The 15019-nt window shown below is 53.6% G+C and overlaps 7 protein-coding genes and 1 non-coding gene across 8 annotated transcripts; 2 read left to right on the plus strand and 6 right to left on the minus strand.

The window, feature by feature from the left end:
• Window positions 1–456: 456 nt before the first annotated feature.
• Window positions 457–1239, plus strand: BO95DRAFT_466447 (uncharacterized protein; the record flags this gene model as incomplete). Its single annotated transcript, XM_025589213.1, has 1 exon — window positions 457–1239. The coding sequence occupies one exon, from the start codon at window positions 457–459 to the stop codon at window positions 1237–1239; it is 783 nt and encodes a 260-aa protein (XP_025439361.1).
• Window positions 1240–1853: 614 nt separating this feature from the next.
• Window positions 1854–3667, minus strand: BO95DRAFT_516797 (uncharacterized protein). Its single transcript, XM_025591845.1, has 2 exons — window positions 3010–3667; window positions 1854–2948 (listed from the first exon to the last, which is right to left on the minus strand). The coding sequence occupies exons 1-2, from the start codon at window positions 3478–3480 to the stop codon at window positions 1869–1871; spliced, it is 1551 nt and encodes a 516-aa protein (XP_025439362.1). The 5' UTR covers window positions 3481–3667; the 3' UTR covers window positions 1854–1868.
• A 542-nt stretch (window positions 3668–4209) lies between these two features.
• On the minus strand, window positions 4210–4751 carry BO95DRAFT_484408 (uncharacterized protein; the record flags this gene model as incomplete). The annotated part of the gene is made up of 1 exon (XM_025590342.1): window positions 4210–4751. The coding sequence occupies one exon, from the start codon at window positions 4749–4751 to the stop codon at window positions 4377–4379; it is 375 nt and encodes a 124-aa protein (XP_025439363.1). The 3' UTR covers window positions 4210–4376.
• Window positions 4752–5175: 424 nt separating this feature from the next.
• Window positions 5176–5247, plus strand: BO95DRAFT_t234. The gene has a single exon. It is a non-coding gene; the product is annotated as a tRNA-Arg (tRNA).
• A 593-nt stretch (window positions 5248–5840) lies between these two features.
• Window positions 5841–7419, minus strand: BO95DRAFT_475575 (uncharacterized protein). Its single transcript, XM_025589868.1, has 2 exons — window positions 7353–7419; window positions 5841–7288 (listed from the first exon to the last, which is right to left on the minus strand). The coding sequence occupies exons 1-2, from the start codon at window positions 7405–7407 to the stop codon at window positions 5979–5981; spliced, it is 1365 nt and encodes a 454-aa protein (XP_025439364.1). The 5' UTR covers window positions 7408–7419; the 3' UTR covers window positions 5841–5978.
• Window positions 7420–8439: 1020 nt separating this feature from the next.
• Window positions 8440–9960, minus strand: BO95DRAFT_475576 (uncharacterized protein; the record flags this gene model as incomplete). The annotated part of the gene is made up of 2 exons (XM_025589869.1): window positions 8827–9960; window positions 8440–8545 (listed from the first exon to the last, which is right to left on the minus strand). Exons 1-2 carry the CDS (start codon window positions 9843–9845, stop codon window positions 8440–8442), a joined length of 1125 nt encoding a protein of 374 aa, XP_025439365.1. The 5' UTR covers window positions 9846–9960.
• A 736-nt stretch (window positions 9961–10696) lies between these two features.
• Window positions 10697–11636, minus strand: BO95DRAFT_434487 (uncharacterized protein; the record flags this gene model as incomplete). The annotated part of the gene is made up of 3 exons (XM_025585143.1): window positions 10697–11226; window positions 11316–11546; window positions 11609–11636. The coding sequence occupies 3 exons, from the start codon at window positions 11634–11636 to the stop codon at window positions 10697–10699; spliced, it is 789 nt and encodes a 262-aa protein (XP_025439366.1).
• Window positions 11637–13536: 1900 nt separating this feature from the next.
• BO95DRAFT_466452 (acyclic terpene utilization AtuA family protein) lies at window positions 13537–14880 on the minus strand (the record flags this gene model as incomplete). The annotated part of the gene is made up of 6 exons (XM_025589214.1): window positions 13537–13663; window positions 13735–14163; window positions 14227–14372; window positions 14446–14624; window positions 14690–14764; window positions 14823–14880. The coding sequence occupies 6 exons, from the start codon at window positions 14878–14880 to the stop codon at window positions 13537–13539; spliced, it is 1014 nt and encodes a 337-aa protein (XP_025439367.1).
• Window positions 14881–15019: the final 139 nt, after the last annotated feature.

Raw genomic sequence — 15019 nt, forward strand, 5'->3', positions numbered from 1 at the left:
GGTGTGTAGTTGCACGGTCTGGCAAGAGAGGTATGGGAGCTTGGCAGGCGAGAAAAGGGCGAAGTCGCAGGCATATGACCCCACTTGACATGAAGTACTAATATCTAGGTGGAACATTGACCTAAGGAACACTGTATTCAACAGACACATGGTTGCGCTCTCAACACTATGATCACCGACGATGATGGAATCCTGACGCGGATTTGAGATCCGGAAGACGAGTCATCGTTAAGGCCCATTCATCTATGACTCTTCCAACAGTTCAACCTTTTCCTTCTTATCTCTGCTTCTCAAAGTGTCCTTCGACAGTTTCTTTAACCTACTGCATCAGCAAACATGAAATCGTTCTTCGTAGTTATAAGAAGACTATGGGGAGCCCTTTTCCAAAGGCAAAGACAGCGATGCAGATTCTTCCTGATCCCAGAGTTACTAGAGATTATTCTCCTTCATTTCAACATGCGTGAGTTGCTCTTGTCATCTCGCGTCTGTCGCCATTGGTACAATGTCATCCAACAATCCAGCCGAATCCAGAGAGCATTGTTCTTCCGCCCCAGCCTCCCGCGCGCCGCAATTGGTGAACCGGGGCTGAAGAACCCACTGGTGCGGGACCAGATATGGGACGAATTCTTCGTCCGCGTACTCGACTCGCGTCGGCGACCCGGGAACGAAAGACACCATCTCCCGAAGATGAGATCCCGCAAACGGGAAGAGGCGTATCTGCGCCCTGAAGCCAGCTGGAGGAGGATGCTGCTGCACCAGCCGCCTACTTCATTCATCCGGTTCCTGGATCCAGACTGGTGCTGGTCGGTGCCGGGGATCCCATACAGCCATGCATATTGGTCGCAGCCGGCGGCGGAGCATGGGGCCATCACGCTGGGCGATCTGGAGCGGCTGATCGACGCCGGGGCGATTGTGCCATCGGCCAGGCCGTTCGTTTGCTGTCCGGAGGTCATACGCCAGCCGGTCCGGTGGCGGGAGGCGTACGGCTGGCTATCCGAAGGCGACAGTTACCGCCGGGCGTTCGTGGACCGATACCTCGAATGCTACGACTTGGTCATTTATGTGGACGATGAGACTAACTGGCACTGGCAACGGACTTCCACACCCACGCCGTTCACGGATTGGGTCATGTCTGCGGGTCTGAAGCTGCGGAGGCTGGAGACCCCCGCTGAAGCATTGATCAATGGGAAAGAGGGTGACAAGGTGTATCGAGAATTGGCACTTCTTCGTGGCTTCTAACATAGCACGGCATTGCTCGCTCTGTGGCGGATATTGAATTGCTTGCTTCAAGTAAAAGGTGTTTTACAACTTTTGTTCGTGATGTGAAGCCCTTGGTCGGTTGGCCGCTAGTGGTCAACTATACCACCCGCAATACTGGATGGTAACCACTAAGCACACTCATCGTATGCCAGATACTACTTACATTGAAAAAGAATAGCTATTGTAAGAAGCAGTGTTTCTTAATCCAATGTTATCATTTTTATAACAATATCCACCAAGTGCTTTCAGATGTCTTGACTTTGGAAACATATGATTGCAGGTATTCTCCAACAGCAATTGCTACCAACGTTGCTTTGGGGCTCTAGACGATAGTTATAGCTTTCAGGATTAGAATTGAATCGAGGTGCTTGAGTAGTGTATCTAGAGATCTGCTTACAAACTCTTTGCATTGAGATCCACACTACTGTATGACACCTTTCCTGTACCTTACATTGTTAGTCGGTGTGAGCGGTAAACCAGCCCTAAGCACCAGTGTTCGAGCAGAAAAGCACGAACTCCTCTGTCCACATAGGCTGTAACCTCGTTAGAAACCTCGAAGTGAATGAGAATATGATAATGCGATTTCAATTATCCTTTAACTAACGCTCTCACCCTGACTCAGAAACGTGCATCCCCTGCGGGCCGAAAGACCGCGCGAAGCTTCCCGTCTCAGGATTCTCCGCCCACGCCCGGTACGCACTCCAATGGACCACCGGGGACCGCTCACACATCTCTGACCAGCTCATGTTCGCAATATTCACATTCACATAGACCCCCTCCGCCTCTTCCAGACTCCTCCGCTCGTACCCATACCCCGTGGAGAGGTGTCCAAACGAACGACCCGCCCCGTCATGAAACCAGACATCGCCGCCCTCGTGCGACGCGACGATGATAGCCTCCCAGTCCTCCCGCTCATCGGTCGGCTCCATCGCATCCGCCAGCGTTCGGCGGTCAACAGCCAGGAACTGCAGCGGCGGGCGGTTGTTGCGGTGGGCGAATTCCCCCGAGGTCTCGAAGTACGCCAGCAGGCCCTGCATATCCGGGGAGACCAGTCGGTCCGCGACATCAACCCACATGTACTCCTGGTCGGGGCACGGGAACAGTTCCGTGCGGATCTGGCGGAGCTCGGATGGCGTCATGCGTTCGAGCACGAAGATCACGTCGCTGCCCAGGCTGCCAGCGATGTCGTCCGGGTCGACGATGGGTTCCCCGCCGCCGCTGTGGGCGTGCAGGTCGTACATGGCCGGGTTGTAGCGGTAGGGGCCCCGGGGCATGCGGCTTGGGGTCCGGGAGTGTGGGTGCCAGGCGGCCGTCCAGAAGTCTTGGACCTTCTCGAAGGGTAGGATCCCCAGCTCCAGGCGCTTGTCCCGCGGGTCGAACACGCTGTACCCGCTGGCGCCCCTGGCGCGGACGACGTGGTAGCCTTCGTCGTCTTCGTCGATGAAGAGCGCGAAGGCCTCGTCGATCTCTGGATGGCGGATCTTCAGCGCCTGGAACATGCGGTAGAGCTGCGCGCGGGAACAGGGCTCTTGGTGGGGCGGCCAGTTGTGGATGATGGTCTGATGGCCGATCATCGTCTCGAGGTTCTCCTGGACGACTGGCGGGAGATGGATGAGTGAGATCAGAGTTGGGGTGGACGGGTCGAGCTGTAGCCCTGATAGATGCGGTGGGAGGACGCCGTTGGGTTCCTATAGCCTTCTCTTAGCATGGTTCCGTTGATTCATGGTCGCAACATGGGTCTTGGATTACCTTGAATGTCGGTTCTTGGCTCCGCTCGGGCTGGATGCGGGGGTATGTCGGTGGTAGTATGCCACCCTCAGCCACCACGGCTAGCAGCATATTGGCCCGGCTGAGCGGCACCCGCGCAGCTTCGGGGGAGGATTCCTTGGACGCCTTCCAGGCGATGATCGCTGTATGATCTATGCGAGACTGGTCGTCGATGAATATGACTGGATCATTCCTGAGTATCATGAAGATCACCGATGTTGGCGGCACGCAGTCCATCAACCAAGGGATCTCAACCATCTGCCGCAGTTCCGTCGAAGGACGATCTGGCCAGTTTTCATCCACGGAGCTGAGTTCTGTCATCATCGCAACACGCTCTGTTTCCTCCATGGGGCAGATAAAGACCACCTGCCATGTCGGAGGTGCAGTCCCGCGGAAACGAGAGAATTCAAAGAGGCTGGGGAGCAGCCAGGATGGAGGCGTCATGGTTGTCATCTTGGCTTGCCGCTTGTATCGAAGCAAACGGGCTTCTTAGAGATTGACCAAAACAAAATTCAATTTCCAGAAAATGATGAGGGGAGATTACTAAGCTAGCTAGGCAACAGTGGTTTAGTGTCTCGATTCTGCCTGTTGAGAATGAGTCGGGCCCTTGACAGGAAACACATAAGATAAGGAACTCGCGTGCTTAGGGCTATTGTAAATGAGTTCCTGAGTTGCCCGGGACAGGTGAGCATCCGAGTATATGTAAATGACTTGCGTTTGTTTCACTTCATCTAACTTACAGTAGTGGAGAAAGCCTTTTGTCCCCTGGGCGCGCATTCCTCCTTTGCGCCCCACTTTCGCCAAGAAAGTTGTGTCAGATCAGTCACACTTCAAAGTGTACAGCAGAGCAACAGTCTGAGCATCAATTAGGGCTGCCTTTTTGGTGGCGGGGAGCGAGCCGCTCTGCCGCGGTGGCCACTGCAAGGTCTGCCGTCTGCCGCTACGGTATGTCACCACAAGCGCGGTGCAGAACATGGCGTTGTGCTCGTTCACAAGAGAGAATTGCTTCAATAGTGGCAGTTTGACTCCCCATCACCTCCTCTGTCCACCGCCATATTCACGTGCCCTGGTCCCATCCCACCTGTCTGTGACACATATCTGCGCAGCCTTTCGGGCACTGGGAGACATATATCAAATCTTAGATTGAGTCCACTCCCCAAACCCACATTCCAGAACAGTAATCCAACCTCGAAAACGCATAGCAGAATTTCTAGAACCCAATCAACAACTTTGCCCTGCCATCTTGTCACACAGAAGAGACGAACCTGAAGCGAGATAATTTCCACAATCTTCCTTTCCGAAATTTCCTGCCTGACACGCTTCCACAGCTCGTCGCCGACCTCCGGCTACTAGATGATGGTTTCCACAAACGTCAGGAGCGCAAGATCTCTCGGGTTGAACCCCGCCTCGGGACTATGTTTCCCGTAGATGAAGTAGCTGAACTGTTTCGATGATGCTGCCAGCGCGTACTGCTGTGCTCTGGTGACTCCAGCCACGGGCACATGGTGGGTCCATTCGTAGGTCGACTGGAATTTGGCTGTCGTTAGCATGATCACCAGCTCGCGGTCGCGGTCTGCGAGGGACAGGTGTTTGAATTGTGCATTGCCTAGGGCGGTCCAGTGGTCGACGGTGGCGGCACTATGGAACAGCAGTTTGATGATGTTGAGAGTGGGAAAGGATTTGGCGTGCAGGGTGTGGTAGTTGGGGTAGGGTAGGCGGGACATCGCTTGTTCTAAGTATGGGTCGTTTCTTAAACGATATTTCCCTTGCTCTCGGTCTGTGGAATAGATCTTGAGATCAATACAAAGTTTTCTGGTGGAATGTTTTGGACTGTCTTGGAGTTCCGATACATAGTCCTGCTCGCTGTATGTTCAGCCCAGCGCTGTAGGGAGTTACCGAGGTGAAGTATATTGTATAAAATTATCATCCTCGGGTTTACAAAAGTGCAAACCTGTTCTGGTGCCGATTCTTACGATGGATCACACGCGACCCTCAAAAGTCTATGTTTACATGAAGAGTGACGGTGAATGGTCATATTACATCTGTATCTCTTGATTCAACAAGGTTGCTGCCGGCCTTGATACAAGGTCTGGGCCAGAACTATATACTGGATCATGAGACTAAAGATCCAATCAGACATCAACAGCTGGCCTGCTGGCCCAATGGTAAGGCGCTTGACTACGAATCAAGAGATTGCAGGTTCGAGCCCTGCGTAGGTCATTTGTTTTTGTCTTTTTTCCTCTCATCCGGTCGAGCTTGTTATGTGGACCCTCTGTTGCGGGACCTTATCTCTGATCCGCACAAAGTGTGCAGCAAGAATAAGGCCATTGCTTGGCGACTACAACCTGGGGGGTCATAACTTGGAGTTATTCCGCAGCCAATCTCTTTTTCTTAACTGCTTTTGTTCTACTCCCTGTCTGTCTGGCCTGGAAGCATGCCAATTTTCAATCTTTGCAATCAGACGATTACAGCGATTCGCAGTAGACTGTGGAGCAAGAGCGAAATGGTCCGTGTAACACCCGTGACTGATCAAGATTGCATCTCGGTATATGTTTACAGGCGCATTTTGTGAAGGGCTCGACAGCAGCAACCCACAAACACAATCACAGCGCCGAGAGTACCATAACAAAGCCTATACGACCTGAGTTTCAATCGGAAAATGAACCGGTTACGTTTGTCTTCCTCTGGTTTGGCCAGTGTCCTGCTCCCACGGTATCCGAATTCAAGATGGAAAACTCCCAATACTAAGCTCCGTGCTCATATTTGGTACTCCAATATTGATCATCCAAAAGCTAGGTAAGGGCAGGCCAATCGCCGATATTTAGATATCAATACCAGTGTTTTCACTTCATAAAGGACAGGTAGGTGCTATACATGCATCCGAGTTCGCGCAGACGAGGGTCACCTAGCTAGCGCCGGAGGGCAGCCCTAGCCCCCGCCGGAGGGCTCACTCACCACCCCAACTCCGTCGGCGCCGGAGTCGCCGCCGCGGGACCCTCTCCGGGCACCGCCGCCACCCGCAAGAACCCCTGGACCTCCGCGTCCGCGTCCGCGTCCGGCTCCGGCGTGGCGGTCACGGTGATGACCTCACGATCCAACGGCACCATGGTCACGGGCGGGATATACCAGCTCTCGTCGCACACCGACCAGCCGGGGTCGATCTGCCGGACCTCCTCGGGCAGCAGCACCCACGGCCGATAATCGTCGCGGATGATGGTGCAGCTCGGGTCGTAGAGCGGGCACTGCTGGCCGCCCCGGTACTGCGGCCAGGGGATCAGCGACTGCGTGTCGTTGTCGTTGCCCCTTCCTTCCAGGTGGTGGGGCATGAACTCGGCAAAGTTGAAGGGGTAGGCGGTGCCCACGGTGGGGTATTTCGCGTTGCGGTGGTTGCGGACGGAGGACAGGGTGGCCGGGTTGATGGAGAGGATCTCGTTGCTGTGGGAGACGCCGCACTGGGAGCCCGGGTGGGCGCGGCGGTTGCTCCAGGCGTAGATGGAGGTGAAGGAGAGGTAGACGGTCGGGGAGATGAAGGTCTCGCCGTTGACGATGGCGGTGCTGGGCCCGGAGGGAGAGACGGTGGTCCCGTTTTGCTGGCACAGGTCACCGTCGGCGGTGGTCACGGGCCAGTAGAAAAGGGTGGCTGTGCCGGGGAGGAAGTGGCACGCTGAGCAGGGGTTTTCCTCCGGATAGGAGCGTGTGGTTGACGGGCACGAGTACGGCGGGATCGGGCTGTTGGTGTCGCCTGGGGGTGCCGCGGTGATGGTCTCGTAGTAGGAGGCTTCCAATTCAGAGTAGGTGGACCAAATGGGGATGCATTCGCTAGTCTGCAGGGTGCAGTCTGGGGTTGGGTCCGGGGGATTGCGGTATAGGGTTTCGGTCTCGGTGAAGGTTTGGTACCCTTCGGAGCAGGGACTGCTAGCGTCGGGGAAGTACTCGGTCGCAGTTTCGCGCGGGCCCACCGCACGCGGGATCCCGTCGCAGAGGGTGGTAAGAGGGCCCGTGTGGGTGTTGGACCAGGCTTCGGGGGTCACCGAGGTGCGGCAGGCCCCGGCGCTGGTGGCGTACGATCCGGTGGACTCAATCGTCGCGGTTGGGCCAAGGGAGCGGAGCTCCAAGGAACGACTGGCCCATTCGATCCAAGCCGCATTGCAGGTGACTACCGCAGCATCGGGGCCAGTTGTAGGTCCGTAGAAGTAGTCTGTGGATGTAGGCCAGAAGATCGAGGTGTTGAGGGTGATGAGCCATTGGCCGCTGGTGGTGGCTGTTTCAATCAGTCAGCTGTGATTGATACGAGTAACTGGATTAGGGCTAGAGGGCGGGCATACCATCTTGGCCGGCGGCGAGGCCGAACAGCAGCGCTATGAACAGCATCATATACATGATGTATGTACAATACAATTCACCAGTGAGGCGTATCCATTGAGCAGAGACTCAGCACAATTTATACCTGTGCGCGAGGAAGTGAAGAAAAAAGAAAGGAGAAGAGCCCACCTCCAAGGTTGCATAGCATGCACTCTGCAGATACTCTGCGGGGCCACGCGCTTGGCACAGCTGGAGATTGGTCTCTGTGTGAGACAAGCGCAGACCCTGTGTGTCAGGGACAGAGTTTAGAGGACAGGTTCCAGCCAAGGGCAGACCTCAGGTAAGCGGCGACCCCGACGAAACCTGAAGTATTGGCTTGGCGTGCGGGGTCTTTCTGTACCTGAAGTTGTGAGCTCGAGTTACTGACTCAAGCTGATTACTGATCGGTGATCAGACTATCCGGGTGCATGCAGCCTTGCAAACCAACCAGCAGCTGTATCTATCATAGAAAGGTTGGTGATCAACTGAGTATAACAGGGTCCAATAAAGATCTATGCAGGTATGGTGTGGTAGCTGAGATATTACACCCACTAGCATGATATTACTGGCTTTCAGAAGACTAGCCTTGAAAGCTCAAAGCTGTATTAGATGCATGCTGTTGACTTTTGCCCTGACGCTAAAATCTCACCCTTAACTCAACCGCAGCACCTGGCTTGCCTTAGCCAACCCACGAAATCACTTTGCAATTCATGGATGCCATGGAGACCTGCTCCGGTCCAGGCTTCTAGGGCTGCCTGTGTAGTGCAACCACCTACAGCGTACAATCCGGATCGCAGCTCAGAAGAGGTAATTTTGATAGCTTGCGACATATGTGAATCTAATCAGAGTATTCAGCTTGCTTTCTCTGATCTAGCCTGTCCACGGGACACTCCCAACCTCAGCCATCGAACTCTGTGGGTAATGCGCAATACGAGATGCATGAGGTAGCATCAGCAGGTACAATTTTTGACCATGTCGCCAGCCAAACAGCCCTTGCTCCGGCCAACTAATGCATCTTTCTGATGCTTTAGGGATTTAGTTTCCACGTAGAACGTCTGCTAATGCAGGTGATTAGTGAGCCCACCTCCCATGTCTCAGTCTGCGCGGGATTTGCCGACTCTTAATTTTAATATCCGAGGTGCTTGTCTTGGGAACGCTCTTAGGAACGCCGAAATGGCTGTACATGGTTCTGCTTTTACAGGAAAGATCTAAGTGTAGACTCGTTACTAGTGGGGAGAGGTTTAGAATATGGCCTTGCTTTTAGGGTTCAACAAGGGTGGTTTAAGAGGGACGGCGGGTGCCGATAGTAGATTCCCTCTTGGGTGCTTCTGGCGCCCCAGAAAACCTACTTGCCCTAGCAGGCTACCGTCGGCTTTCACCCCTCCCCAATCCCAGATCACAGATTAATTGTTCTCCCCTGGCCCTAGCTTACCATCATCTGACGGCCATATCACAGACAGTCCACGCTCTTTCCTCAAGGACCAAGTCTCCGTCTTCCATTCCTCAAAGCTAGATAGCCTCTGTTCTCTGACCAGATGACCCATCGTGTCCCCTGGATCGGTAAAATGTAGACGAGCCAACCAAGCAGCAAGGTCGAGCTCGTCAACCAGCTGCCCGTCCACAAGCATCCGGATGGTCTCAATATGCTCGTACAGAGGCTGTCCGTACCTTGCAGTGTGATAGCTCATTTTGAGGAGACCTCCTATCTCCATCCTCAAATATTGACAAAGCCACTGGGGACGCGTTTTATACGACGACAACGGCTCCAAACCTGCGCTAGGACTCCTCATGTCTCGACCGCAATGCCACCACCGCCAATGCTTGTATGAAACATCTTCGGGCGGGAAAGAAAGTTCCAGCTCTGCCGACTGGAAGTCCAGGACCAGTGTTTTGATCGCGACCCCTCGATCCTGGAAATCCTCCGTGTCGTCGCGACATCGATGAGCGGAAGACTCAGCATCAGGCTCCTCCCCTTCGCGCTTCTTCTCCCCCACGGGACCATAGCGGAGGAACCGCTCCAGGGCCGCGTAGAAGGACCAGTGGAAGCCTAGCCGGCCGCCATCGCCCAGTTGGCAGCGCGCGGTGCGCTGCTCGATGATGTGACCGAACAGACGCACGTTCGCGTAGAGGGTCGAGACATGGGTTGTGAGACAGGGCACGGACAGCCACGTCAGGTAGAGCTCCAAGTCATCTTTGACAGAGATATCGAGAGTATGGTCAACTCTCCTGTGCTCGAGGATGTGGAGAGTCTCGGTGGATAATTGGTGATTGGTGAGAAGAAGCGATAGACAATCTGACGAGCTGGGCTTGTTCCTCTGCGTGTAATACACTCCCGAGGTCCATGCTTTGTAACTCATATCGCGGTATTTGACCCCATCGGATGTACAAGGGGCCACGGGCGGGCTGAGCGGGGTATAGAGCACATGTTCGATGATGAGCTTCCGCAGCTCAACCGGGATGTTGAGGAACAGAGACATGACTGGGATCAAGTTCTTTGGTGTACTTCCGAAGAAAAAGATACAGGGCTGCCAAGATGGGTAAGTATGTAGTTGATACCGACCGGCTCGATCGCTGCAAAACAGTTGCGGGCAGTGTGTTATGTTGATACCGAAATCAAAAGGGAAATGAAAAATATCCATGTGCGCTACCTCACCGCCTTGCATGGTACAAATTTATAAAGTCCAAAATTTGGGGCATACTGCCAAGCCACTACTGTTCACTGTCGGTGGGTTAAAAGTCTCCATTTCTTTAGTTCAAGGAGGTGAGCCTTTCCGTGACTCATGAACTTTGATTCTCCCTTAGAGAACCTTTCTTTCGCTTTCTAAGATGCTTACAAAATAGTCGCGGTAATTTGACGAAGCCGGAGGGCGGAGGCTTTGCCTGCTGTCAATAGGTCTCTAGCAGTTGTTATTGACACTCACTGCATGCTTGATACTACACACGTAATTACTGGTAGTGTACGCCACGATAGTAAAGTAAGACTAACACCCCAATGCTTTAGTCAATCAGCCTTATAAGGAAATCTCTTGGTATTAAGACACTCATTAGTACTTCCTCTAAAATGACGCCAACAGTAATTTCTGCAGTCCCGAAGAACCCTAAGAACGCTTAATAAGAGACGTTCTGCAATGATTCTTTGATAATGCGCTACCATAACCTCGAGTTGGGGCTAGGGTAGATAGAGCTGGACAGCGGGCTCGCCGGTGCTAATGCGCACTAAGCGTGACAAGCAATGTTCCCCTGGAGAGGGTGTCCGTTGTCAAGATATCCTTTTGACCAGGATCGATGGATTCGCTCATACACATATAGTACTCCATCAAGTAAGACACTAGGTGAGATAGAACCGCACAGTCCCCCCGTCCCAGGTATGGTAGGAGCTACCACCGTCGTTCCACTCGGAGGCATCCTGCACGCTGTGGCCAGAAGTGATTCCGGCGTTGAAACTCCCATAAGACCAGTAGCACGAGGCTCGGCCGCTCCCGTCGCTCCAGGACCAATAGGTCCGGCATCTAACCGAGAAATCCCCTTTCATGTGCAGGTAGCATACGTCGCCATACCCATAGTTACCGGCGGAGCCCGACTTCCAATCTCCTTCCACGTCATCCCAGTCGTGAGCATTGTAGAGAGTTGTCCCTGGGCGGCAGTTATGGATTTCTATCCACAATTCCGTGCCATCGGACAGTTGTGAATGGATCCCAGTCGCCCCGCCCGCGGGCGCCTGGTGCCGCAACCTCTTAATCTTCGCGTGGAGCTCGTGCGCGAGATCTTCATTGCCAGCCTCGTTGGCTTTGTGCAAGTCGTCTGCGGCTTGCTTGAGCTCAGCTTGAACGTCGTCGGCTGAGGTGGAAGCTTCCTGGTCTGAAGGAATGGATGCATGAGCACTCTCCACTTGGCCTCAAGAGCTCATATTGGGGACAAAGCGTGCGGCTTTTTGGGGAAAGACGTACCGTGTTGCTGGGACGCTTTTGCCGAGACCTCCCGTTGCTCTGCAGTCGGCTTAGACGTAAGACCATGTCGCTCGGCTTCTTCCTTGCATCTCTGGAACAGAGCCTGGTGGTTGGCCTTGAGTTCGTCGGCCAATTGGATGTTACCGTCCTGAACAGCCTGGTCGATGGCTGCTAGGTTCTGGCTCACGGCCGCCTGTGCCTCTTGCAGCGACTCGGGCATATTGTTGGGCTCTATATTCACACAAGTTAGAGATCACAGGCTTCCAGAAGAGACTTGATACTGCGCTACTTACGACCGTGTGGAACAGGAGCAATAGTCATTTTGATGGTCAGCCGATGAAAGCTTGACTTCTTTAAAAACAGAAGCCTGAGACTAGATGCGGTGTTGGAATGAATGATGGGCGAGCACAGTAGCTTGCCGTGGTATTTATACTCACCAAGACACGTACTCATTCATGGGCGCTCAGGTGTAGGGGCTACCAGCCTGGGGATCTCGATCAATCCCATCAACGGGACCAGCCCCTCCAAGTTAAGTTCTGGACCGCTGCGCCTCAGCCACAGCTGAATGCCGTTCTTGCGCTTGCTTGTCCTAAGGCAGCCGCCGAAGACAACCCCCGAACACGCGGCACCACAGAGCCATGACTACAATGCAAACCAGGCTCTCGCTTGTGACGCAGGCATGGTGCCCAAGACTGTTTTGAGACCGGTTGAACTCATTTGGCTGGCTGGCTGAAGTCTTCAAGTCTGCTTTTCAGTGAGCCAGCCACACACGGCTGGGCATCCACAAACACCTCGAATCACCTGACCAGATTCGGCGATAGCCGAGCCCTACATCGTACCAGGTGGGGTGGGTGTGCATGATGCACGATGCCCAACACCTCCAGTCAAGCTCTATGATATGTCGAGGAGGGCTCGTGTGGCTGTCTTGGCATGTCAATAGTCGCACCTTTTAATCATGCACATCTCCGCAAAGGAACAGCAAATTGCGGTACCGAGTCACTGGCTGAAGCTTTCCGCAAGCATTAGGAGTTTATGACTACGTAGACAAACCCAGCCCCAAAGCAAGCCAATAAGTGTTGTCTCATCGATGGCGTGTGTCGAGTTGATACCTCGACCGCTAGCCAGCTGCAGCAACAACCCTTCCAATGACCATTTTTCCTTTAACTTTCTGTAATGATATGGTCTTTAGTCGCACAACCCGATATTTATGTTTAGATTACCCTCAAATTGAGAGCCAGCAGCCCGTGTCGTCCTGAAAGCTGGGCGCAATTGAGTCTTGTCGTGACCCGCGTGCAATCGCAACCGCCTGTCAGCGTCGAAGTCCCGTTCAGGGAAAAGAAACTCGCTCCGGTCCCGAAGAGAATGTAGGAAGAAGTGGAGCAGTGGCTGATCGACTATCGAATTTTGTCTCCGCAGAATGGAACGAATAAGAATCACTCTGTGGCCGGCGCACCGCGATAGGACAGCGCCAAGACGATGTGGGACCTGCAGCCAGTCCGGAGGTTAGCGGAGTGACTGTGGCAGTGCCTCTATCGAAGTCATCTAGAATACAAGAGCACCTAGCTTATTCATCTGCAGGTAGTTAACCGCTAGTTAGTTAACTATCGAAGCGAAGGACGATTGACTCAGCAGCACCTCTCCCTGCATGGTCTGTGGCCTCAGGCCCCCAAGGCAGGCGTCCGTAGGCTATGAAGTCGTAGCCATGTGCTAGGAGTCCAGGATCAAAACTGGGGCTTGTCTATCGTTACTTCCATTTTTCATGATTCTTTCAGATACTAGAGCTCCCGTGGTCGGGTTCGGACCGGCCCGCGGGACCCTGCAGGGTGATCCAAACCTCCGGCACTCGTCTGGACAAGGTATGAGGTTTGGCACTCCGAGGCAGACCAGCGACCAGCGGGTTTGTGAAAATCTCCGTAGCTGGAACTGTAAAGCTTCCCCGAGAGAAGTAGATTCGAGTCTACCGGAGAGATTAGGTCGTTAGAGAGCGCTTTCGAGGGACAAGGGTAGAATGTTCGTCCATTGATTTCGACACCGAACCTGGCTGGAGCCTTTGCCCTCTTGGCATCGTTGGGTCGATCAGATCCAGATTAGATACACGCACTGACTCTTTAAAAAGGTACTGAGGAGTGATGGCTGCTTCTTACCGCTGAAACTCCAGTGTCTCAACCTTTTTCATTTCCGATCGTGGCACAAAGTGGCGGACATGCTTCTCCACCAAATCCTACCTCTGAGAGGTGGCGTAACCCGTCGCGTTCAGAAGTACTTCAGCCTCGAACCCTGCTTCGTAGAACACCGCGAGTTTCGTGATTGGAGGAGGCGGAGACCCCCTGATTCCAGAAACCCGAACTCTGCAAGTGATTGATCTGAGAATGCTTCTTTGCTGTCTGATCACTTTAAAAAAGGGATGCTTTCATCTCACCGGTCCTGGCCCACCACCTCGACGCAGACGTCGCCAACGAAGGCGCTGACATCACTGTTGAAATAGGTATCTCCCTGCAGCTCATACAGAAAATGACACCGACCAGTAACTACGTTCACCATGCCCTTGGTGTGTGGGTGCTTCGTGATGACACAAGAACCGTCATCTGCAATTTCGGCAATCGGGAACCCCGGTGCCACCAAGCTATTAAGGTCGTATCCGTCGAACCCAGCGAAAGTTCTGCCGGTGACATAGGCAAAGCATTCAATCAGATGCCCCGCAATCAGAGATTTCGCTAGAAGGTCATAGTCCGTCTCAGACCAACCACGCCAGAACCAAGCGGCAGCGATGACAGGACTTGCATCCGCCACCCGGCCGCAGATGACGATGTCCGCTCCACGTCGGAGACCATCCACAATCCCCCGCGCTCTCAGATATGCATAGGCGGAGATCATGGGAATCTTCTTTTACGGGGCGTCCAGGAAGGCGTACGTCAAATCCGGAGGTCTGACAGATGGGTTGCGCGAGTCCAGATGATGCAATTCCTCCTTCGTCGTCGGCATGTGCGGCCCCGGGTCGGGATATAGATCATCTCCGCAGACGTATGCCACCGTCAATTTGTACCCTTTCTCTGAGACCTGCAGTGGACAAATATTTGACTTTGGTTACGAGGGCTTCTTGGAGAGAAAAGGATTCCTAGGCGATAACTACCAATGCGTGAACTTTCAAGGCCAGGGCTTTCGGGTCGAGAGCACCGCCGTTGGTTACCACGCGAATTCTCTTCTCTGCGATCACATTAATGGTCTGTCGGATTCCTTCCCAGGCCGTCTCTTCGTAGCCGGGGTGATTTCCCTCCCTCCAGCCTTTGGCGTTGTTCGCGAGATTGACCTCTTATTTGGTTTCTCGTCTGAGCTTGTGGAAATGTAACCGTGGTTCAAGTTCGTTGTGAACTTACCTGTGAGGTAGTCGCCGGTGAGAAAGTCAACATCACCCATCGTCGCCTGGCGGTACATCTCATATGCAGGGTCACCTACACGAGTGAGATCACAAGGAGAGCATTTCACGGCTCTAGACATTCAGATGCAGACCGTAAGAACCGGAGCGGTTGGCAACTCGAACAGGACGAATATTCATCTGGCGGGACATGATCCTTGGAATCCTAGGATAATGAAAACAAGAATTGTTCAAGGACAGGTGGCTGGCTGGTATTCGAATTAATCTCGTCAGAGGAACAGCAGGTCTTTAAGGAAGAAGTCCACAAAGCCAAACCTAATTCTGCCCTGGA

Source organism: Aspergillus brunneoviolaceus, assembly GCF_003184695.1.
Source record: "Aspergillus brunneoviolaceus CBS 621.78 unplaced genomic scaffold BO95scaffold_60, whole genome shotgun sequence".
In the NCBI taxonomy this organism is placed as follows: domain Eukaryota; kingdom Fungi; phylum Ascomycota; class Eurotiomycetes; order Eurotiales; family Aspergillaceae; genus Aspergillus; species Aspergillus brunneoviolaceus.

Excerpts from the sequence above, each read along its gene's own strand:
- BO95DRAFT_516797 (XM_025591845.1), bottom strand. The coding sequence starts at position 3,480 with ATGACAACCATGACGCCTCCATCCTGGCTGCTCCCCAGCCTCTTTGAA. Across the intron at positions 2,949-3,009 it reads GCCAAGAACCGACATTCAAG|GAACCCAACGGCGTCCTCCC; the intron begins GTAATCCAAGAC and ends AGAAGGCTATAG.
- BO95DRAFT_475575 (XM_025589868.1), bottom strand. The coding sequence starts at position 7,407 with ATGTATATGATGCTGTTCATAGCGCTGCTGTTCGGCCTCGCCGCCGGC. Across the intron at positions 7,289-7,352 it reads CCTCGCCGCCGGCCAAGATG|CCACCACCAGCGGCCAATGG; the intron begins GTATGCCCGCCC and ends TGATTGAAACAG.